The following is a 24,237-nucleotide window of genomic DNA, read 5'->3' on the forward strand; positions in this document are numbered from 1 at the left end:
AGGAGGGTTGGACATTCGCTGCAATTGGACTAATTAAAACACTGCAGCACCGCTAAAGTGTACATCTGGTCATGCATTAGTTAAATGTCCTGCTGTTCCTATAGAATGATTAATATGTCCTTTGCAAGCACTGATTAATGCCTAGTTTAATGCATTTTAGCAACACAAAAACATTTTGCATAAAGCATGTACAATGCAAATACAATTTAATTGGAACCTATATGCAACTGAAATACCAAGACATGGATTTGCATTTAAACATTAGACAGATGCCCCAAAGTGACTCACAATACATTTCAAGTAGACGTTTTATTGGTTTAAAAATCAAACCTTTGACCTTGGTAATGTAGCACCACACTATTTGAGCTACAATAACAAAATTCATTATTAATTCAGTCTAATAATTCGGTATTAAATATAGTATAATATAATATATAATATAATAGTCGAACAGTCCTTTGTTTGATTAATATATAAGCACAATATCAACTGTTTTTCTTTCTTTTTTCCTGACACACAAAGAAAACTTGAATGGGGATTAATTTCTATTCATTCATTCAAGTTTATTCAGCAGCAGTTAGATCATCTAAAATGGTCTTTTGAATAAAGAATTAAATGACAATGAATGTGCTATGAAATCACACGGCCTCACCCACAAATATAATCTTGCGTACTTGTGTCTCTGAGTTTGTTTGTTTATGCTGTTTGCGTTGGTAAAGAGCCATACTGCAGTGTGACTCTTCAATGGGCCCTGGGTAGGTGCAGAAGTCCTCAATGGATAAGCATCAAAGGACAGACTGTCATTTGTCTTTTGAAAAGCTTGACATTTTAACACCTGGTATTGTTTACAGGTCAATGAAAACAAATCACAGAGAACTTTAAGTGCGCATGAGGTATTAAAGGCTCTCAGCATAGCCAGCGTTATAGAATATATAATCTGTCTTTTATTATATAAAGTGTCAGTAATAGAGACCAGGAGATTAAGTTCATAATTTGGCTAAAATGCACTTTGATTAAGGATTCAATTGCTTTTCAAGTCTTTTTCTCGGTTTTGCATATCTAGAAATTTTTATTTCTGTTTCTCTGATTAAATTTAGCATGAAAATGTCCTTTGAAATCCTTATGCAAATATGAAGTATTGGGGCTATCTTGGATTCACAATGAGTCCAGCTGGGCTAAACTCAACAGTGAGCATTTTTACTTGTGACCTTGAGTGTAAGAACGATTTGTAGATTAAGTGCAGAAACATTTGCAATACATTTGGTGTTTTTAGATAAACCCACGTTGTTACATAATATTACTCGTTTTCTGCTAAAATAAGCAACAGTAGTGTTCAAAGTCCTGGTGTTCCAATGCTGTCCGTCCATTTAATCAACATGAGGGCTTGTTTGTGTCACTGTTTCAGGAAAATGAATAAGGTTTATGGTAAAAGGACTCTGGAGAGAGTGTGTGTGTGTGTGTGTGACAGCGGGTAAGAGAGAGAGAGAGAGAGAATGTTGGCCAGGGAAAGAATCCCATATCAGACTGAATTATTTCAGAAACTCACACAGATGGAGGGAACAGAAGTGTGTGTGAGTGCATGTGTTTATGCCCAACCCTTCTTAGTCTATTGACATGATAATGGGTACAAATTGATGAAGACTTTTCACTCTCGCTCTGACAACAGTGTTGACGAATACACAAATGTTCCACCACCCACTAGCAGGAATAAATCACGACCCTACGCCTCCTCCTGGGCTGCTTTAATCAACTAATTCCCACTGCCACTGACACCCCTAACTCGTGCTGTGTCTCCTGTTTTAACTCATCTCCCTCACAGCCACATAATCCCATCAGTCTTAATCTGTTTTAAAAGGCCTTAATCCACCAATTAGACCCTATCAAACCTTAAGACATGGCCAATAAATTACCAGCGTGCTTTAACTGTCACAGGATTAAACCATGTTACAAATTCTGTAAATCCATTCGTAATTGACCATAGAAACGGTCAAAACCATAACCCTTAAATCGCATACACAAAAACTCACATCAAGAACAGATGTCTCAAGCCTAACAACCCAGATTGAGATTATTCCTCATGTAGCCACTATCTCAAAAGCCAAAATAACCATTTTTGTAATATTTTCCTTGGTTATATGAACGTTCATTTTCAATTCATTATGCAAACATCATGTGAATGTTCTCTTCTGAACGATGCTATGAGCTCTAGTGCTAAACTATAAAACTAAACTAAACAGCTAATTCATTAAATCATGGAAATAAAGGAGCTCCACAGAATAAAAACATAAAAAGGGCAATGTGCAACTTTTTATATCACAATTCAGACCTTTTTTCATATAAGCTCTGAGAATTGTGATATAAACAAACTCAGAATTTTGCAATTTTCTTGCAATTCTGAATGTACAATTTCTGACTTTTTTTCTCCGAATTGCGGGAAAAAATTCAGAATTTTTCAATTCAAATAGTTTTCAAGTTATCTTTTAATTTGCTGTCAAAATTAACATTGACATTACTGTACGAATATTTTCTTTGTAATTTTGACAGAACCTTTACAGAATATTAGTATTAGTTCTCAGAGGGTTCCCTGTCAGCTGGGAAGAGAGTGTCAACCAAAGATTTTGCTTTCTGTTCACTGCAAACATACAAAACAGAAAGCAACAAGCTGACAACTGGCATGTTTAAGATTCATAAGATCCAAAACCTGTATCAAATAATCTGAATTCCACACTAACGGTGTCTATTTGGGCTGCTGAAGAGTTTTTAGATCAAGACCACAGTGGTCTCCACATTTTTTTTATTAAAATTTCCCAATTACAACTCTCAGATAGATGATGTGTAAATATATTTGACTAAATATGCTATGTTGCCATTTCATATTCTAATTGCATAAGTGAATGAGAGGAAAGTGGAGTGTGTTAATGAATTAAATCAATAATTATTTGCATTGATCCATGTCAGTATTGATTATTCCAAAACGCTTTGCGAATTCCAATCTGCATTCTTAGTGAGATTCAAAGTTTACAGAAGGCCTCTGAGTCCAAAGTGTTTATATAGAGATGAAATACTCACCTTCAGGAGTGAAGTGACTGGAAAACGGTCACAAATAAATGGAATCAATGTAATCAGCTAACAGCTGAATGCCATTGCCAGTTTCACACCATTTGTGTTTTAGTTGCTCCCAGGGCTCCATCTAAATCCAGCATAGGAAATATTCTTAATTAGATTACATAAGAAATATAATTTCTTAATCACACAGCCTGTTTCATCGTATTGTAAATAAGTGACATTTTTTCCTACTCTAAATTTTCCATTATTTATGACTGTTTTTACTCTGCTAATATATATCACCCTAGTGAAGTCCATTTCTGCAAAAGACAAAAAACAGATTATAAGGAGAGTTAATGCTCGTAGGTGTGCAGAAAATGTAATGCATCTTTTCAAAAATTACTAAAAGCCTTTCATATTCTCTTTTGGAAAAGTATAGGCTACTAAAAACAACCAGTAAAAAGGTAATACATGAAAGACAATCAAATACACTGTAAGCATGACACCAAGGGTTGTTGGTGAGGACGTAACTGTGCAAACCTTAATCAAAGTGTAATTCATTCCTCTGTGTGTGTTTGAGCTACAGGGTTAAGGTCACTCTAGTGATTAATTAGGACACTGAAAGAGGTACGACGTCACTTTGGGCTTGCTGACCTTGATAGCTGTAAATCTGTTGGCCAACATATTTCTTTGTGATGGTCTGAGACCTGTTGGCCACTGCTTAGTGGATTCTTTGCCTAATTTCATCAGCTGTATATAAATATTATATACATATATTCTAGCAGAATGTAAACCTGGAAACAGGATGTGTTTGCACATATACAGCACTGAAGTATATATATGAGCATGGATGTGAAAATAAGAGAGAAAAATGCACTATTATTTCAAAGGATAAGGATAAAAAAACAAAACTCTGAACTGACACATCGGGTGACCTGAGTTCAAGTCCCAGTTAGTGGACTTGAGTACCGCTTAGTCCCCCTCAGTCCTCCACAAAGCTTCCTGTGCAGTCTATATTATATTATACATATTATGTTATACATTTTATATATATATATATATATACAGTATGTATATATATATATATATATATATATATACAATATATATATATATATATATATATAAAATGTATAACAGCAAACTGAAACACTACAACGTGTGCAATTAGAATATAACTATATCAATACTTTTATTTTCCTCTGAATTCTGATCTTCTTCCGGACATAATTATTAGCCAGACCAGAAGTATTAACAAACATTCGGCTACTGACTGCGTCGTATGTATATATATATATATATATATATATATACAGTATATATATATATATATATATATATATACAGTATATATATATATATATATATATATATACAGTATATATATATATATATATATATATATATATAGCCAATTTCCAAATTTCTGTGTACTGTAATTTGTATCATATTGCGATATTTATTTATTCATCAACCCAAAATCCATATAGTGGTCACTTTATTTCTTTTCTTTCTTTTTAATAATGTCTTAATATCCATGCAGTTTTTAACATTGCAAATTTGGGTCTACATGCAGTCACACATTTTCACTTTCAATTGATTTCTTTAAGAAATATTCAGTTATTTCAAATAAATAAGTTGTCTTACAAAAATCATATATATCATGCATAATATATGAAAATATTCTTCTCAACACATTTGAGACGCTTCTCTAAACAGCATGATTTATACGGTCCCCTAGTGGTGTTTTTGCCACAATGCACAATGGATATACAGTTATCTTCAGAAACATGTATCCAGAATTTGCTAAATATTTAGCTTTTTGGTGAAGTAGAATAACAATTACACTCTCTTAAGCTAGTTGCAACAGTTTGCCTTTGCAAAATCAGTCTGACTGTGCTATCTAAAGTGACACACAGGAAACACTGATTGGCTTATGTCTATCACTTTGAAGACTGACATACCAATAACAGAAGTTTCCAGATCAATAAAGGAGGCTCGCTGCTGGACACGTTTTCCAGCATTTAGTTTTCCACATAGTTCTCGCTGAAGAAGGGGGTAAAGGGGTCATCATGCATTGGTTCACCGGCAGCTGGTGTCTGGAATCTGGCCATCAGGCTGAAAGCTGTGCTCCGAACTGCACAGCTCCCCAAAGCTTTTACTCATTTGGACACTCGTCTGGCCCACATAAACAAATATCTGCTGTATGGAAAGAAAGAAGAAGAAGAAGAAAAAGTACGACTATTGGTTTTTTGTTTTGTTTTTGGTTTTTTGGTCTGTCAATTAATAATGTATTTTTGTCATAAACCTGGGCCTTTGTTACCAAGCTGTCTGACTTAAACTTTAAGTGCAATATTTTTCAGCTACATTCATTAGTTGCAAACATGGACAGATCATAAATAAATACGCACCAGTGCTACAAATTACACCATGTGGTAATCAGTCAGATGCTATTAGCATATAGACTTCTGATTTGTTCTGTCTGTAAATAAATGGCCAGCTTAAAGTGCCCTAATTTAACAGTCAAGCAGATGAGGAAACTGGTTCATCCAGTCACGGTTACGGTAACAGAACAAATCAAACACCAGCAATGTCAATAATGCTATTCAATTCTGAGATGTACAAGGGAGATGTTTATTCAAATCTTTTAGGGAAATTAACAGAAATGTAGAAAATTTACTTTATTGGATTCGCATATTCCATGACAATTAACCATGCAGTAAACTTGAAAGAAACATTTACTACTCTGAATGAAAAATTCTGCCAAAAGGTTTTTCTGCCATCTGCTGGTCAAATTGTTAAATGGATTGTTTATTCGGATTATGCCATGTTTCTCGTTTACCTTTTACCACCACTAGGGGCTAGCATAAAAATTTATCCCATCTTTAGAGTAAAGTAAAAGTTAACATTAAAGTTGAATGAGTTTATAAAATGACAGTCGACATATGGAGTCAATATTTATCTGTAGAATGAAGAAATTATTTACCAAACAATATATAAGACTAATGACATACTTTTTTTTGGTTTGGTTGTAATAACAATACATGCCAGAGGAAAGCTGGAAGCAGAACATGAAACAGTGAAATGTAATCTTCTACACACACATTAAGAGTAAAAGTCTTACTTCTGAAGTAAAGTGATCCCTGTACAGTCGTGTTTTAATTTGAAGGCACTTTTGTAAACAGATACATGTAGTCACAGAGACATGAAATTGATAAATCAAGAACTAAAAAATCCTCTTAATTCTGTTCACATTCAAACAGGCTTTGTCTGAGCAGCAGATACTCAGGCTAGGGTTACAAGAAAAAGGATGTGCACTGTGTTTTTGCAATTTTCAGGAAGTCACATAAAAGAAAATTTTAAGGTATATAGTTCTCAGTATCTATATAAGTCAATCTGAGCAACTATTGTATTATTTTTCACTCTCCTGCAACAAACCTCATTCAGAGCACACAGAGAGGATATCACATTACTCTTTGTAATAAGAGGAGCCATTATTAATTCATGAAAGTGGTTCCTCTGCATGAGTAACCTACAAATTATTTCTTAAGATATATGCTTCTTTGTGTTGAGAATACATGAACCAAGATTTTGCACATGTAAAGGCATAAAGTTTGCTCAGCTGTGCTTGTCAGAATGCTCCCCAGAGGATCAAAGGAGCTTTTTGTGATATTGTTCATCACCAGTCTATTCAAATTCATACCTTGCACTAACAATAAGCTATTCCTATGAGTGTAGGAGGTGCTAACCTCATTTTTCTTTTTGTCTTCCTCCTTTTTCAGCCTGAAGATAGTATCGACATCAGCGGTTTCTCCGATTACAAAGAACACTGTAGCCGCATGATGCTCCAGGTATAAATAAATGTTCGGTGTCAGACTTTGACACATTTAGAGCTTCGTTCCGAACCCTGAGCATCGGCTGGAAGACAAAATACAATATGGTAACACATACCAACTTTTTTTCTATTACACATTATTTCAATATTCATATATTTGGTCTGTATGATTAAATAAATTAATATGAAAGTAAATAATTCTCAATCTGCAGCGTGAGTGCATTTCCGTTCATGTTGGCCAAGCTGGAGCACAGATTGGTAATGCATGCTGGGAGCTTTACTGTCTAGAGCACGGTATCCAGCCGGATGGACAGATGCCCAGTGATAAGACAAAAGGAGGAGGAGATGATTCCTTCAACACCTTCTTCAGTGAGACGGCTTCAGGAAAACATGTTCCACGTGCCATCTTTGTTGATCTGGAACCCACTGTGATTGGTATGGGACAAATTTAAAAATGGTTTAAAATAGCATGTACATGAGAATACTAAAATGATGTCCTTCTAGTGAATTGAAAGAAAAAAGTCTGATTGAAACTGCCTTCTTTGAATGTAGATGAAGTACGGACCGGCACCTACCGCCACCTCTTTCACCCAGAACAACTCATCACTGGAAAAGAGGACGCCGCCAATAACTATGCCAGGGGACATTACACCATTGGCAAGGAGATCATTGATTCAGTTCTGGATCGTATGCGCAAACTGGTAATACTTTTCAGTCTAATTTAGGGTAATAATGTAAAGATGTAAAAATGAGTCTTTTTGGTAAGCTCTTTTTCTCTTTTCTTTCAAAAGAGTGATCAGTGCACTGGCCTCCAAGGTTTCCTGGTGTTCCACAGCTTTGGTGGAGGTACTGGCTGAGGACGGTGTGGAATTTTAAATGCAGATTGTTTGTAATCTCAGGGTAATCTAATATTAATTTTATCTTCTAAAATGCAGCATTTTAGTGTTTTGGGGGGCTTTACATTCTTTGGTATCACTTCATAATGAGATTCTATGAGTTAACATTAGTTAATGCAATAGCTAACATAAAATATTAATGAAAAATACTTTTACAGCATTTATTAATCTTTGGTCATTTCTACATTTAAACATTTTAAATTGTATAAATTAACATATGTTAATGAATTAACACACATATGATCAATAATAAATGTTTTTTAATTAACCTCGATTAGTCAATAGTGTAAAAGCGTACATTGCTAGTTCATGAAATGTTTATGGTTTGTTCATGTTAATGCATTAACTAAATGTTCCTAATTCTTTTTCTGTTTTTTTTTTAATGTTTAATGCAAAAGTTAAATCTATTAAAAAAGTTCAAATTAACTGTAAAAGCAGTAGTAGAAGCTGTAAAAAGTCTGGTGACAAGTTCTTTCTAAAAATGTGTTATCTGCACTCCTTTCATGATACAGTATACAGTTGAACATGTTATTTGTTTAAAAATCTGAATATATTTGCACATGCAAAAGTGATAAAGGCCTACATGCAAAACAGAATATTTTCCAGGAAGACACCCTTCCCCCCATCGGTGTCTATGCAGCACAAAAACGACCAACTGCTATAGCTGTTATTCATGATTCAGCTGTTTGTACATGTCACTGGGCATCACTATGAAAGGCTGGATAATGTCTCTGCTTTCATTATCACTGTAGCACAGAAATTAAAGTCTGATGACAACTGGGCCTGTGTGTCTCTTTCTGTATAGCAAAAACCATGTATATAGAAAATCTTAGTCAATAGTGCTTTTTATGCATTGTAAACAGAGAAAGAGATAAAGACATATCTGTTTTCAAATATAGGGCTCTGTTTACAGTACTTTGACACAAATTTTTTTTTTTACACACAATAGACTTGTGAAGTAATTACTGATGTGAAATGACACTTTCACCCTGAAGTCTTTAAACTTGCTTTTCTTCATGCAGGAATCACAAAGAATTCAGAATCCTGCTGTAAGCATATTACAAATAAGATATCAATTTTCCTACAGTTGCTATGCAACTTTAACACATGACCATGGAGAATTTTGACATATAGTCTGTAAAATTCCTTCCTGGCTTTTAGCATTATCGAATGCCCAAAAAGCTGGTAAAGGGGCCAGATGGTTTTTTTCACAGACCCAAAAGTCCCAAGAGGGAGCTAGACTACGCTTGTGTAGGAAGGACGGCCCTTCTGAATGACTTTCCTCACTCCGACAGGCGATCCCACTTCCTGCTAACCCCCTCTCTTCCTCCTCCCTCTTCCTTCTCTATAAAAACCCCACCTCTCCTTTCTTCTCTACATCTGCCTTCTCTTTCCGAATCCTCAAGTCGGCCTGAAGGGAAATCTGACAAGATGGTAAGTTCATAGTGCTTGATCGATTCTTAATTCTAATCTTTTTATATACCGCTCCATTAAAATGCACATATGTGCATTATTTCACATTTAGTGCACTTAAGGCATGTTAAAAGATTTCAGTAAACTCTATGATAGCTTAAAAATTCTCTTACATGTATTATTTTTGTGTGGAAGACAAAGTTAGCAGCACGGTAGTTCAACTATTGAAACAGGTTTATAAAAATAATCAAACGTAAATCATTAAGCCATGCTGAGTTTCAGGCACAAAGCTGGCCTTTCATTATACAGAGGATGTGGCTACGGCCTTCAAAGCCTGATCCCAGACTATGACACATGTCAGCAGGAAACTCCAGTACTTTGCCTTTTCTGAATATAACATTTATCTATGTTTGGTGGGTCTGCAGAGCCAAAATAGCTCACTGAAACTCAGTCAACTAAAGAGGAGGAAAAGGGGAACTACAGCATGAGACATGCAATTATTACTCAGAAACTAAATACATTCATGCCTTTATGACATACAGAGAGGCATTGGTAGTAGATGAGATCATGAGTGACAAAATCTGGAGCATAGCAGAATAATAGATATAACTGTTCTAGTGAAAAGCCCTGAGAGAGATATCTCTGTGTTACACAAAGGAGAGTGTACAGCTGGGACAGGGAGGGGGTGGACTGAGGCCTCAAAGGAACGCGCTCAGTCTCTTCTTCTGTACACTAGAGATCCTATGACCCAGTCTAGAGGAGAGGGTAAACATGCATGTAAATGTAATTAGAAGAGAAAAAAAACTGAGTTCTCCATTGAACAATAGGTCCAAAAGCTTAGGAAAATGCATGAAGTTGACAGTATTGAGCTTTGGGTGAGCTCAGTCAGCATGTTAACCTAACTATATAAATTCCTTATCCATCTTATTTTTCAACGCGGAATTAAGCCGTTTTTCTGTGAATGTGCGAGACTTCCGGTTCATTAGCCGCTGTAGGGAAATAACGAGAAGAATAACAACGTGCAGTAAATGGTAAAACTGTTTGCACTACAAACCAGTGTGTTCATAACTAAGACAATACATTAAAATATTATGGTAAGACAACAATTTGCAATATCAGGCAGCAAAACCAGCTGTTTTGTACAGCTAAAAATAGCTGGAAGCAGATGACACCAGAAGCCTGACACATTAAATTTACAAATGGCCGCGCCCACTCTTATGGGAAAAATAAGATGGATTCAAAACAATAAAAGAACATTTAGTTCAGTGGTTCTCAGCCTTTTTGACTTCAAGGCCCCTGCACTGGCTACAACAAAACTCAAGGCGCCCTAGTTTTGTTTTCAAAACTTATTTTACTCTACGGGCTAGTTTCTTTATAAAACATGAACTAAAATAATTGTAATTAAAATAATTAAATACATGACAAACGAGTTTGTTTGGCATAACTAGGAAATATTTACATTCATTATAAAAATGCCCATAACATTTAAAGATTTTATTTCTTTAAATTACTTTTCCAGGTCTAAAAAAAAAAAAAAATCTGGTTTTCCTAGACTTTGGGAACCCTGATTCTTCAAAGGAAATAAACCATTAATAATGGGAGTAAATCAAAATAAGGAATATCTTGATATGTATTTATTTATGTTTATTTTAATGCTTGTTTTGTCATATTTTAAATAACTTTAAGTCACCTTGAGGTTCCCCTAGGAAGTTTGCTGAGAACTGGCCCCCTCGGTTTAATATTAAATAGTTAAATAAAAGTTAAATATTAGGAGCTAACATGTCTACTATGTCTTATTAGCTTAGAGCATTTAGCAAAGATATGTACAGCTGCCACTTATATTCATATTTTTAATATAACTCTCCTTCTTCCTTTAGCGTGAGTGTATCTCTATGCATGTTGGCCAAGCTGGGGCCCAAATGGGAAATGCATGCTGGGAGCTTTACTGTCTGGAGCACGGTATTCAGCCAGATGGACAGATGCCCAGTGATAAGACAATAGGAGGAGGAGATGATTCCTTCAACACCTTCTTCAGTGAGACTGGAGCAGGGAAACATGTTCCACGTGCCATCTTTGTTGATCTGGAACCCACTGTGATTGGTAAGTTGAACCTGAGAAACAGAATATAACCCATTTAAATGATCATGAAAACCATTTTACAAAATATTGGAAAAGCAACAGTTTTACAAAATATATTTCCTGATAAGTAATCATTTTTATGGAAATTACCTTTATTTGTTTTTCTTGATTTATTGGACCATTTAGATTTGTTCTTCTTATTATTTGCTACTGTGAATAAAAAAAGAACAGGAATTTAGGCTTTTCCGTTTTTTTCCTCTTCAGATGAGGTGCGCACAGGCATATATCGCCAGCTGTTCCATCCTGAGCAGCTAATTACTGGCAAAGAAGATGCTGCCAATAACTATGCCCGTGGTCATTACACCATTGGTAAAGAGATCATTGACCTAGTGCTGGACAGGACCCGCAAACTGGTGAGGTCTACAAAAAATTCAACCTGGAAAGGTCTCAAGTCTTTTGAGTGCAAAATGAATTTGACTTAATAATAATGAAAATGTAATTTCTGATAAGCTGATTTACTCCAACAGGCTGATCAGTGCACTGGCCTTCAAGGATTTCTCATCTTCCACAGCTTTGGTGGAGGTACTGGCTCTGGCTTCACCTCTCTGCTGATGGAGCGCCTCTCTGTCGACTACGGCAAGAAGTCCAAGCTCGAGTTTGCCATCTATCCTGCTCCTCAAGTGTCCACAGCGGTGGTGGAGCCCTACAACTCCATCCTGACCACCCACACCACCCTGGAGCACTCTGACTGTGCCTTCATGGTGGACAATGAAGCCATCTATGACATCTGTCGTAAAAACCTGGACATCGAGCGTCCGTCTTACACCAACCTCAACAGGCTCATTGGGCAGATCGTGTCCTCCATCACGGCCTCGCTGAGATTTGACGGAGCTCTGAATGTGGATCTCACCGAGTTCCAAACCAACTTGGTGCCCTACCCACGTATTCATTTCCCTCTGGCTACATACGCTCCTGTGATCTCTGCTGAAAAGGCGTATCATGAGCAGCTCTCTGTGGCTGACATAACCAACGCCTGCTTTGAGCCGTCTAATCAGATGGTAAAGTGTGATCCTCGTCATGGTAAATACATGGCCTGCTGCCTTCTGTATCGTGGAGATGTGGTGCCCAAAGACGTCAATTCTGCCATCGCTGCCATTAAGACCAAACGCACCATCCAGTTTGTTGACTGGTGTCCCACTGGATTCAAAGTAGGTATCAACTATCAGCCTCCAACTGTGGTTCCTGGGGGAGATCTGGCCAAAGTTCAGAGAGCCGTCTGCATGCTGAGCAACACTACAGCCATTGCTGAGGCCTGGGCTCGTCTAGACCACAAGTTTGACCTGATGTACGCCAAGAGAGCATTCGTGCACTGGTATGTGGGTGAAGGAATGGAGGAAGGAGAGTTCTCAGAGGCCAGAGAAGATATGGCAGCTCTGGAGAAAGATTATGAAGAAGTCGGCACCGACAGCGTCGGAGATGAGGACGAAGAGGGAGAAGAATATTAAAGAGGCAGAATTAATGCCTGGCAAAATTAAATCTGATTTTTGCAAAACACAAAGTTACTTGAAATTCAATTTGCATTACAATTGGTTTTACATTAATAAAATTTGAATAATAAAAGGTAGAATTTATTCTTGTGTGTTGTCTCTCTGGTCTCAGACATAATACTTCTATGAAAAATATTTTACAATTAAACAAGTTCATATTTAATTATTTCATATTTTTAGCACCTTTTGTTGAATTATTTATTGTGCCTTCTGTGTTTTCTTGTCCATACCTAGACTAAGAAAAAATGATAAGGCTGCCAAGATAAAGCAATCCATTTAAGATATCTTCTAAAGTTTTTAAAGCATTTAAAATGGCATTTGAAATATCTTTTGAGTTAGAGAGAGTAAATGTCTCACATTGCAGCAATAAAATATCAGTAGGCATTAAGGAAGTCTGTAATATCTGGAGAGATTTCTCATGAATATGTGATTAATTACTCTACTGTATGTACACTTAAGTCATTTATTTATTTGTAATTTGCCGCATTCAATAAAAAAATTCATTTCACACATTTTTAAAATATAAATTCATTTCACACGTTTTTAAAAACTACATACACAGATACTTTGGGATTGCAGTCGATAGAGATACCATGGGATCAAGGTAAGGCTGGTTAGCATGGGCAATTAGCTGCTGGTAGATGTAACTACATTCTACAGGCAAAAAAAGTTATTTTTCTCTATAGACAGCCATAACATGTATGAAATGGTGATTAGCTCAAAGAAAAAAAATATGACACCTAGTGTTATACTGACACCTAGTGTCATGCAGCAGCTTGCAAAAGTTTAACATTGCGGAATTTTTTATTTATTTTTTGCAGTCAACCAGGGTGGATGAAGTACACAAATGAATAGGTTTGCAGCTTGACGTGCTGTGAGGGCTTGTGTGCATCAGTGATGCTGAGAGCTATGCCACTGGTACTTCACAGCTACTGTAGGGTCACCCATAGTGGACAGGTCTCAGCTGAGATGCCAGACGAAGACAAACCACCTGATTCTGGACAGCAGCAGATTGACCTGATGTTCCTGGCAGAAGATCACAGTCTTGTGTTTACGGGTAAGTTGAATAGACAAACAGTATATAATAGCTGTCAACTGAAGTTAGTACATTATTTTGTACATTTACATATTTTTCTGTTTTCGGTTTTCAATTTGTTACATTTTCCTTTTATGCATCAAGACAAAAAGTAGGATATTATGTGTTTGTCTTTAAAGGGATCATTCACCCATCACAAGAGAAGATATCTTGATATCATATTAACTCAATGTGGTCTAATGTTGTTTTTGAACACTGACTTTTATTGCATGTACAAACAGCTGAAACATTCTTCAAAATATGTTAAGTTGAAGAAATAAAGTCATACAGGTTTGGAAAGACATGAGGGTGAGTACAACATGACAGAATTTTCATTTTTGATTGAATTGTTCCTTTAATGTCTGTGAGCTTGATTTCCTGAAGGCCAGTTTAAAGTGTGATCTGCTTTTGACTCACAAATACTAGATTCATCACAATCACAATCACATGTCTGTCATTTGTAAAGTAAAAATTCCCCCGCAAATGACCTAACCATATTTCGCCGAACACCGAGGTCCTGTGATAATATTAGTCCCGTGCGAATCGGCATCTCTGTGATTTGGCCTGCATTTGGCGGGTCGTATATCATTTTTCGAGGTTTTTGTTTCCTGTGCGCTTTTTTATCCATCTTTCGCGAAGAATGATATGTAATTTCAAAATCACACAAGGTCCCCAGATAATACTAATCCCGTGCGAATAGGGCATAGGCTATGCATGTATATGGCATAGGCTATAATTTTAGTCAATGAAAAAGTGCCAAACCGCAAGACCTTCAACCAAACCCTTTTGATATAAATCCTACGCTAAAAAACTGAGCTCAGGAAATAAATTAGGCAGCTCGTGGGTTTTAAAATAGAGGAGGCACACTAATTGTATTGGTCTGTGATCCCTGCCGATTATTATTATTATTTGCTTAACCACTTTAAAATGGATTTTTGGTTGCTTTTAGTCAGAAAACGTAAAGAAAACGATACTCATCATTAGTACTTGGTACATTATCAGCGCAGCGGGAGACGTTCAAACTAATATCAGGTAATTTACGTCTCTGTGATGATTGGTTGATATCAGAAGAGAGGCTAGCCTCCTCTACAGAGGTTTCTTTTCTCAACACTCCTCAGCGCTGAAAGTGAACACTGGATGGTGATTGGCTAATGTTTTTTTACCAACGGAGGCACGAGAGCTCAGCTCTTCCCCGGCCTCCGCCTCCCCTTCTCTATCATTAGCGGTTATAATTACATCAGCAGATTCGGCACATTCGCCATAGAAAAGCGGCGCTTTCACGTTATGGTATTACAACTGTGAAATTACAAACAAAAAATACACATTCTGAGACATGAACTGAAATGAATTGTGAATTTTATTAACATTAAATCGTCCTCCTCCCATTTTCACCTCAAAATTATGGGGAAGCTGTGCCTCCCCTGCCTCCCCCGAGCCGCCACCTACTTCTGATAATAATTTAGTATGTAATAATTCAATATGCTGAGTTATATGCTGACTTGGAGATATTTTTTATTGTTTATTTATTGTGCTGATAATAATAATAATATCTGTGAGCTGAAAGTGATTAATAGTCTAATTATAAACAGCTGAACAGCAGTGCACAGGATTCTGATGTTGATGCTCATGCCAGGAATCAGCTGGAATTAGTGGTGGAGAACATGTGCTGCAGCTCATAATGTCCTGGGACTTTCACCTGTTCTGCTATTCATTGTATGAGACTAGAGGCTTTGTAGGCCCACGCCATGATCTTAGCACAGGTGGTTTCTGTTTTTAGCTGATGTGAACCAGCAGACAAAGGAGATTCACAGAATCTCCAGTAAGGGTGTAAGTGCATAAAATAAATTAAAATAAGAAATGAATCGTTTAGTGTGATTTGTGAACCTATCCAGCAGGTTATATTCAAAGATTCCGCCAACTCTATGTGTTTTGTAGTAAATGCTTATGAAATGGTGTAAAATGTAGGCAACCATAGGCCTACTATGCTTAGGAATTTGGGAAATAATTTTAAATTACTTGTCTGGCAGAGTAGTAGCACTGGAATCTGATCATCTTAAAGACATTTAAAGAAAAAAATTAAGAAAATGTTGGGTAAAGAGTTTACTAAACCTAAAGCTTTACATTTTTATTTATTATTACTATTATTATCATTCTTATTTATTTATTCTTTATTTCAGCATTTTTAGGTTGCTGAAATGTACCCACAACAGGATCAGCTGTCAGTTTACAGACTGATATGAAATCTGCTCAACATAAATTTGTAGGCTTTTCTTTTATTATCTTTTATCTTATATGGGCTTTGGAAGACATAAGGGTGAGTAAATGATGACAATGTTTTCATTTTCTGAGTGGACAATCCCTAAACATTGCTGCCTTTAAGTGAATAGCACGCATTATCTTGCAGATTAAAAAGAGGCTTTATTCATTCATCTAATTTAAATATTTATTTCAAAGTCTGCGTCCATATTTTAGCGCAGTTCCTGTTTTTATGACATTTGTTAAACTAGTAGTACAATCCGTTCAGAATTCTGAGCCTGATGCGATGCGTTATCTTTCTTTAAACACCATTAATACATTCATTAGTTCATTCTGATTAGTACTTTGACTGGCATGCGCTTCTGTTCGGCACATGGCTCAGTAGTGGGCGGGGCTCGTGACGTAAACAAACACTGGCTTGTTCTCGACCGAGCTCTGTTTTATCGGACCGCAGCTCAGCTGATCGTGACGCACAGCATTGGCGGCACAGGGCGAAGGACAGACGCATATAGAAGCTGGGTGTCGGTTTCACGCTGAAGCAGTAATGAAGCCCAGTGTGCCGACGGCAAATGGCTGATTCTGACGGAATTCCGTACCCACGCGTACGTTAAAAGAGCGTCAGTTCCTGTGATCCGCGTCTTGGGAGACGGGACGGACTAGAGCTGCAGCGAAATATCTCAGCCCTGTTTACAGAAGCACGGCTCCTCCTGGCTGGATATACTTCTAAAAAAGGTAAAGGCTGTTATAATAGGGCGGCCACAGGGATTGCTGGGTCTCTGAAATGCTGTATTTATAGGGAGTTGTGTGTGTGTCTCTGTGATGACCACCGTGTTTCAGCAGCTGTCAGTGGCCATATGGCCCACACAAATCGCTTTTCAACTTTGGGCTTGAAATAACATCACATTGTGTCCGGTTTCCAGAGTGTTCCAGACATGGACAGGCCAGACTCCAGGGGAATACCAGTCTATATTCAGTCATTTAATCCAAGTCCAGCACTTTGTGATAAACTGTCGTAATAAGCAACAGTTCATTGAGCTGCTGTCATCCACGGCACTGCGTTTGAACATGAACAGAAATCCTGCCAAAAGTTCTGCCATTAGAAGATTAAAGTTGATACAATAAACGTATTAATTATGTGTTACATTAAAATGATCAAGAACTCGTTATGTTTGATGTCATGGGATTTGATTTGAATGATCACAGATGCCTAATTGTGTGAACTTGACTGTAACTGACATGTACCAACGGTTCTGCAAATCATAAGGGTTTCAGAAACACTCCTTGACTTCTTGCTCTTTCACACATGTGAGTAACAGGTGGACTAAGCTGAAGGCGGCAATGGTGGATTACTATGATGTGCTGGGAGTGTCACGAAATGCTTCTCCAGATGACATCAAGAAAGCGTAAGTTAAAACTGCCTTCACTTATCAGTAGCTTGCAGCATACCTTTGGCATTGGTGTTATTGAATGTAGCTAACTAAATTGCTCTCTAACAGATGTAAGTGAAGACTCAAGTATTTTGAGACTTACTGTTTACTTTTATAAAGTATTCATCAGCAGTGAAATAGATACACTACCGTTCAAAAGCCGTTGCTCAGCAAGTTTGCGTTCATTTTATGAAAAATACAGTGAAAAATGTAATATTGTGAAATTATTACAGAAAAGATAATTGTGGATGACTTTTATTCTTTGTTTATATCTTCCAATTATGACCTTTTTCTCAGAATTGAGAGTTTAGGCTAAGTATCAAAGCAAGTTTCCATAATTTTAATATATTTGAAAATGTAATGCATTCCTGTGATGCAAAACTGAATTTTCTGCATCATTACTCCAGTCTTCAGTGTTCAGAAATCATTCTAATATGCCGATTCGGTGCCCAAGAAACTTTTAATATTATTATCAATGTTCAAAACAGATGTGCATTTCAATATTTTGAAAATGAAGTTCATAAATGACAGTGTCATAAAATGTAATTCTGCTTCTTTGCTGTGGTCTGTAACTCTGACTATTTGACCTATGCTAATATCTTTAGTAAAGCCACACTTTACTAAAGATAAGACTAATGGATTTTATAGTTTTGCCACTAGTTTTTATTTTCTGCTTTTCCTTCAAACGAAGTAGAACGATCAAGCTGAGATGCCTGAGTTGTAAAAAAGTGATCATTCACAAAGGACAATATTTAACTTGACTTGGTCCTCAAAAATGGGGAATTCATGGAGCAAGATGCTAAAAACAAATATGAATCACAGCAGTCTAATATGTCAGTCTAATGTTTATATAGAAGAAGATGGATGCAAGAATGTGTCATATGTGAATGACCCTTGACCCTATATGTCACTTCATCACAATCTTGAGATGCCAGTCAAGCTAAGTTTACTCATGTTTGTTAATGTTTGTGTATACAGTTACAGGAAACAGGCTCTACGGTGGCACCCTGACAAAAACCCAGACAACAAGGAAGAGGCGGAGACCAAATTTAAGGAGATAGCAGAGGCCTATGAAGTTCTTTCAGACGGTAGGGACACTGGAAATTTGAACTCTACAGCTATTTTATTCATGATTAAATTACTTGAAAGGCATAAGTTACGTAGGGTGTTACATTTAGTTTTTTTCTCATTTTCAAGGAAGCAAACGAGATGCTTACGACAGATACGGTAGATCAGACATGCCAAGCTCAGGTGAGGAGAACTTCATACTGCTTGATACCGTCTTATTGTTAAATGTGCTTATGTGATATTTTAATTGTTCTCTACATCTGTTTTATAGGCTCTGGTGGTTCTTCATTTCCTGATGACTTCCCAGGATTCACCTTCACATTCCGCAGCCCAGATGAGGTGTTTCGAGAGTTCTTCGGAGGGCAGGACCCATTCGCAGACTTCTTTGGTGGGTTCTCAGGGAGTTAGTGGGTAGATATACTGATCTTGAATCTTGCTCATATACTAGTGCGAGTGTTTTCTCTGTGTCAGAATTTCCCTTATACCAGTGGTTCTCAAAACCAGGGGGCCGGGGCCCACTAAGGGGTCTCTGCAAACATCCAGGGGGCCCCTAATACGTCATAAAATTATTTACATTTAGTTCATGATCTTAATTAAAATGCTAAAAACTAAGACATAGACTAGATATTAAGGCCAAAAATAAATCTTAAAAAATTGTAGCCCACAAGAAGCTTGAAATACAAGTTGTCTGTACGCCAATTTGAAGCAGCAACAAAAAATAAACAAAAAGAAGAATATAAAAGAGAATGGTTGCTTGCTGATGTTCTGTTGATTCCTCCTCCTGAACTTTCCCTTGCCCCGTATCTTGCTCTCTCATAGGCTATAGGTCATTGGCGATTTCATTTCCAGGGTATCGGGGACAAATTGGCGCTTCTCTTAGATTGCAAAAATCGGGAATAAAATCATGCAGTGTGTACTTAGCATTACCCTCTTTAACCATCTCGCTTTTTCTACACTCCCCCACTTTGCCACTAGATGATTTCCCATTTGGTGGAATGCACAGTGGGTTTCACAGCTCCTCCTCCAGGCTTGGGCCCAGTCGCTTCTTCTCCTTCCCCTCAGCAAATGGTTGGTTTTTAAACTGGTTTCATGCTTATTTTTTATATAATTATAGCATATGTGGTCAGTCTTCTCCCAGATTATTACTTAATTTAGGTGAACTTTGCTGAATATATCTTGATAAGATAAGATAAAAAACTCCAAGGCATGTTGTTGATATGAAAGTATAGTTCCAATTGCTTTATATTGTGTTTTCAATTTATTAAGAGCTGCTTCTTTTTTAGCTTGAAATACAAGTTGTCTGTACGCCAATTTGAAGCAACAACAACAACAAAAAATAAATAAAAAGAAGAATATAAAAGAGAATGGTTGCTTGCTGATGTTCTGTTGATTCCTCCTCCTGAACTTTCCCTTGCCCCGTATCTTGCTCTCTCATAGGCTATAGGTCATTGGCGATTTCATTTCCAGGGTATCGGGGACAAATTGGCGCTTCTCTTAGATTGCAAAAATCGGGAATAAAATCATGCAGTGTGTACTTAGCATTACCCTCTTTAACCATCTCGCTTTTTCTACACTCCCCCACTTTGCCACTAGATGATTTCCCATTTGGTGGAATGCACAGTGGGTTTCACAGCTCCTCCTCCAGGCTTGGGCCCAGTCGCTTCTTCTCCTTCCCCTCAGCAAATGGTTGGTTTTTAAACTGGTTTCATGCTTATTTTTTATATAATTATAGCATATGTGGTCAGTCTTCTCCCAGATTATTACTTAATTTAGGTGAACTTTGCTGAATATATCTTGATAAGATAAGATAAAAAACTCCAAGGCATGTTGTTGATATGAAAGTATAGTTCCAATTGCTTTATATTGTGTTTTCAATTTATTAAGAGCTGCTTCTTTTTTTTTTTCTTTTTTTTTGATCAACAGCTGATTTCACCTCCTTCTCTTCTTCAGTGGGTGGGATGGGCAGCATGGGAGGAGCAAACTTCAAGTCTGTTTCTACTTCCACCCGCATTGTCAGTGGAAAACGTATTACCACAAAAAAGTCAGTTTGCTTCCAATTTTTATTTTTTATTTCAATTTATTTGAAATGTGATTTTGAAATCACAGAAAAAATGCGTCCTGCACATTAAACATGAAATTTGTTTTTGATTAAATGAGTAATTTAATTGCAGTTGATGTAGAATAGTAAAAGTTGGTTTATACCGTGCCATAATGTGAAGGCATGACTTACAGAAAGTCAAAGCAATTCAAGTTTGTTTATGTATTTCCTATTTATTGGTAAACATTGCATTTCTTCCCTCAGGGTCAGAGAAAATGGCCAGGAGAGAACAGAGGTTGAGGAGGATGGGGTTTTGAAAACTGTCCTCATCAATGGTAATTAATTTTTTGCTATCATTTAATAATAATATAAGGCCAAAAGGCAATCTCTATAGTTAATGCACACATTCTGGTGTGCAATAAAAATTCACCTTATCAGCTCAGGATGAATCTGCCTGGGAAAGATGCATTTGGAATGCTAATACACATAACCTACCCTTCAAACGTTTGGGGTCAATAAGATTTTTTTGTTAAAGAAATGAATACTTTTATTTAGAAAGAATGCATTAAATTAATAAAAAATAAAAAAAATACAGTAAAGACATAAAAATCTATTGTTATAATGTAACAAAGGATTTCTATTTGAAATAAATGTTGTTCTTTTGAACTTTCTGTTCATCAAAGAATCCCGAAAAAATGTCAAATGTGTTTCCACTAAATATAAAGCCGCACAACTGTTTTCAACATTGATAAATGATGATAAATGTTTCTTGAGCAGCAAATCAGAATTATTTCTGGGGCATCATGTGACACTGAAGACTGGCGTAATGATGCTGAAAATTCAGCTTTGCATCACAAGAATAAATTACAGTTAAAAATATATTCAAATAGAAAACAGTTCTTTTAAATTGTAAAAATATTTCGCAATATTTCTTACTGTATTTTGACCAAATAAATGCAGCCTTGGTGAGCATAAGAGACTTCTTTCAAAAACATTAAAAAATCAATTTATTATCAGTGTTGAAAACAGTGTTGCTGCTTAATGTTTTGTGGAAACCGAAACATGTTTTTTTTTTCAAGATTTTTTGATGAATAGAAAGGTCTTTTGTAACATTGTAAATGTTTACTGACCCCAAACGTTTGATCTTACTGTATTTTGACCAAATAAATGCAGCCTTGGTGAGCATAAGAGACTTCTTTCAAAAACATTAAAAAATCTAACCGACCTCAAACATTTGAACAGTAGTGTACACTTGTAGGAAATCACGAGATCATATAACTGGAAAATACAAATAATGGTATACCATTATTAGACCCCAAACATTTAAACGGTAATGTATGTGTAAATCATAACCATTTGGCTTGGTTATAAAAGTGATTTTTTTGAATATTTTAGAGTTTAACACAACACTCTTGCATCCTGGTGCAAAGACATGTCATTTTTTGGTACATCTTTATCCTTGTTTTCTTAATCTTTGCTTGTTGTCTAATGTCTACTAAATAACTTCATCTTGCTTTAAAGGTTTTAAGGACTTTTCCCTTTTATTGCAGTGAAAACTAAGGAATTTTCTCTAATTCATCCACTTGTCACTGTAGATTACAAGTAGAACTATTTATGTTTAAACCCTTACTTCCTGTTTTAGTGCTAAGAACTTCTCAAATAACTCTAAACCACTAATTTAGTTATTCTCTTATGATTTGAGCCACACAGCCATACCGGAACATTTAATAAAATGAATAATAACACATTTTCCTCCAACTGTTTACATTCCTGAATATAGACTCAAAACAGCAGCTTAGGCTTGCAGGGAGATTTAGCTAACTCATTACATTTCATGCCAGCTTCTTGGTTTTCCATATGCCGATTCCTCATTACCAAACGTGTTGCTGCAGAACTGATCTGACATTCAGCTGTGTTTGTGTGTCCAGGTGTGGAGGATGAGATGGCCTTAGCTCTGGAACTGAGTCGTAGAGAGCAGTCCAGTCAGCCTCCCAGACAATCCCAACATCCACTGCTCCGCCCCTCCAACAACAGCTCTCCAAACCCCGCTTTACGCTCCTACAGCGCCGCCCCGTTCTGCCACTGCCCCGATGCCAAGGAAGATGAGGAGGACGAAGACCTGCAGATGGCGCTGGCCTACAGCTTGTCGGAGATGGAGGCCCAGCAGCGGGCAGAGGACGTGATCTCAGGTGCTGGGGGAGGGAGGGGGAAGCAACCAGGTGGTGAGAAGGGTGCCGTTCAAAAAAACAAATATCAGAGAGAAGTGCTGGATAATTCAGATCAAAGCACCCCCTCGTCTCCAGAGGATAGACTGACAGAACAGAGTCAGGCTAGTGGTTCAGAAAGTGTTGTTGTACAGAATAAGGAGAATGACAAAGTGGCGGCCAGTGGGACTAATGTGGAAAGAAAGAGGAGGAAGTGTCAGTGCGTGGTGTGTTAGTAAGAATGTGGAGAAAAATCATGCTTGTGTGTGAAATTAACCTTATGTTTTCATCCTATGGTTGTTGTTTTTTTATCCTTCCTGAAGTTTTTGACTTACAACTCTGTCTCTTATGGCATTGCACAAAAAAAACACAAAGTCAGGAAATTTTACAACAGGACATTTTGAAGGAACTGTTTGCAATATTTTAGAATGCCATGCGCAAAATGTCCTGCTGTCTGACAGATATCACTGAAATAGGTGTCTTGGGATATAATTTGCCAGCCTTCACTCTGTAAACAGTAAAAATAGTAAAGTCACTTTTGTAGCCAATCAGAAACACTGTCTGCCTGTGAATCGCTTGGGATTGCTGAAATCAGGTTGACTGACATGTTTTTACAGGGTGCGATTTTGGGATTTTGGAGAGCAGGTATATGGTTAGCAAAAGTTAGCAAAAAGGTGAAAGTTTACATAATGGCTGAAATCTGTTACAGCACCTTTAAATCCGATATTCAACATGACTTTTTTGCTGCCAAACCAAGATTAATTCTCTGCGCTTACATTTTCACTTAGATCAAATAAATTGCTACTGAGTAAGTTGCTGCACTCTAACCAGTGGTTCCCACAGTCTTGGAAAACCTAGATATATGAGGTAGCCTAATTTTACAAGTGTGATTTCTAGACTTGGAAAAGTAATGTAAATTAACTGTAAAAGTCATGGGACCTTTGAATATAGTTGTGTAAGATTGAGTTTTAATGGCTTTTCTTAGTGTTACAATGCATCTGAATGGATATCTTGCTGATTAGTTGGCGTCCCATTCCCAATGAACCTTTCATTTATTCTTCCAGCAGTGAAGTGCTCTGTTTCATCCATATTCACATTTACTGCTATTGTTCCTTCAAGAAAGGAGATTCTCTGATTTATGACTGGATGCGTTCTGATTTTTACTGTGCATTTGTCATTGCTTCAGAGGTACCTGTTGAATGTGAATGACCCATTCCCAACCTTTCATTTATTCTTCCAGCAGTGAAGTGCTCTGTTTCATCCATATTCACATTTACTGCTATTGTTCCTTCAAGAAAGGAGATTCTCTGATTTATGACTGGATGCGTTCTGATTTTTACTGTGCATTTATTTG

The 24,237-nt window shown here is 36.9% G+C and overlaps 2 protein-coding genes across 4 annotated transcripts in view; both read left to right on the forward strand.

Annotated features, from left to right (window-relative positions):
- Positions 1–6,947: 6,947 nt before the first annotated feature.
- Positions 6,948–12,899, forward strand: LOC107721602 (tubulin alpha chain). 2 transcript variants are annotated; one of them, XM_016529703.1, is made up of 6 exons: positions 6,948–6,985; positions 7,093–7,315; positions 7,433–7,581; positions 11,067–11,289; positions 11,533–11,681; positions 11,796–12,899. In XM_016529703.1, the coding sequence occupies exons 1-6, from the start codon at positions 6,983–6,985 to the stop codon at positions 12,771–12,773; spliced, it is 1,725 nt and encodes a 574-aa protein (XP_016385189.1). In that variant the 5' UTR covers positions 6,948–6,982; the 3' UTR covers positions 12,774–12,899. The 2 variants fall into 2 exon arrangements, with proteins under 2 accessions (XP_016385189.1, XP_016385188.1); XM_016529702.1 differs by lacking the exons at positions 6,948–6,985; positions 7,093–7,315; positions 7,433–7,581 and adding an exon at positions 9,151–9,210.
- A 3,655-nt stretch (positions 12,900–16,554) lies between these two features.
- Positions 16,555–24,237, forward strand: part of LOC107721618 (dnaJ homolog subfamily B member 2-like) — a 10,876-nt gene continuing 3,193 nt past the window's right edge. Inside the window, exons 1-9 of one of the 2 annotated variants that reach the window (XM_016529725.1) lie at positions 16,555–16,878; positions 17,463–17,549; positions 18,552–18,661; positions 18,771–18,824; positions 18,913–19,029; positions 19,617–19,709; positions 20,565–20,682; positions 20,944–21,014; positions 22,608–24,083. In XM_016529725.1, the coding sequence (XP_016385211.1) occupies positions 17,485–17,549; positions 18,552–18,661; positions 18,771–18,824; positions 18,913–19,029; positions 19,617–19,709; positions 20,565–20,682; positions 20,944–21,014; positions 22,608–23,119 (1,140 nt within the window). In that variant the 5' untranslated portion in view covers positions 16,555–16,878; positions 17,463–17,484 and the 3' untranslated portion in view covers positions 23,120–24,083. Of the gene's footprint in view, positions 16,879–17,462; positions 17,550–18,551; positions 18,662–18,770; positions 18,825–18,912; positions 19,030–19,616; positions 19,710–20,564; positions 20,683–20,943; positions 21,015–22,607; positions 24,084–24,237 lie in introns of those variants that run through there. The other variant, XM_016529726.1, reaches the window with a different exon arrangement.

Source organism: Sinocyclocheilus rhinocerous, unplaced genomic scaffold (assembly GCF_001515625.1).
Source record: "Sinocyclocheilus rhinocerous isolate Xijiao unplaced genomic scaffold, SAMN03320098_v1.1 scaffold30, whole genome shotgun sequence".
Classification (NCBI taxonomy): Eukaryota; Metazoa; Chordata; class Actinopteri; order Cypriniformes; family Cyprinidae; genus Sinocyclocheilus; species Sinocyclocheilus rhinocerous.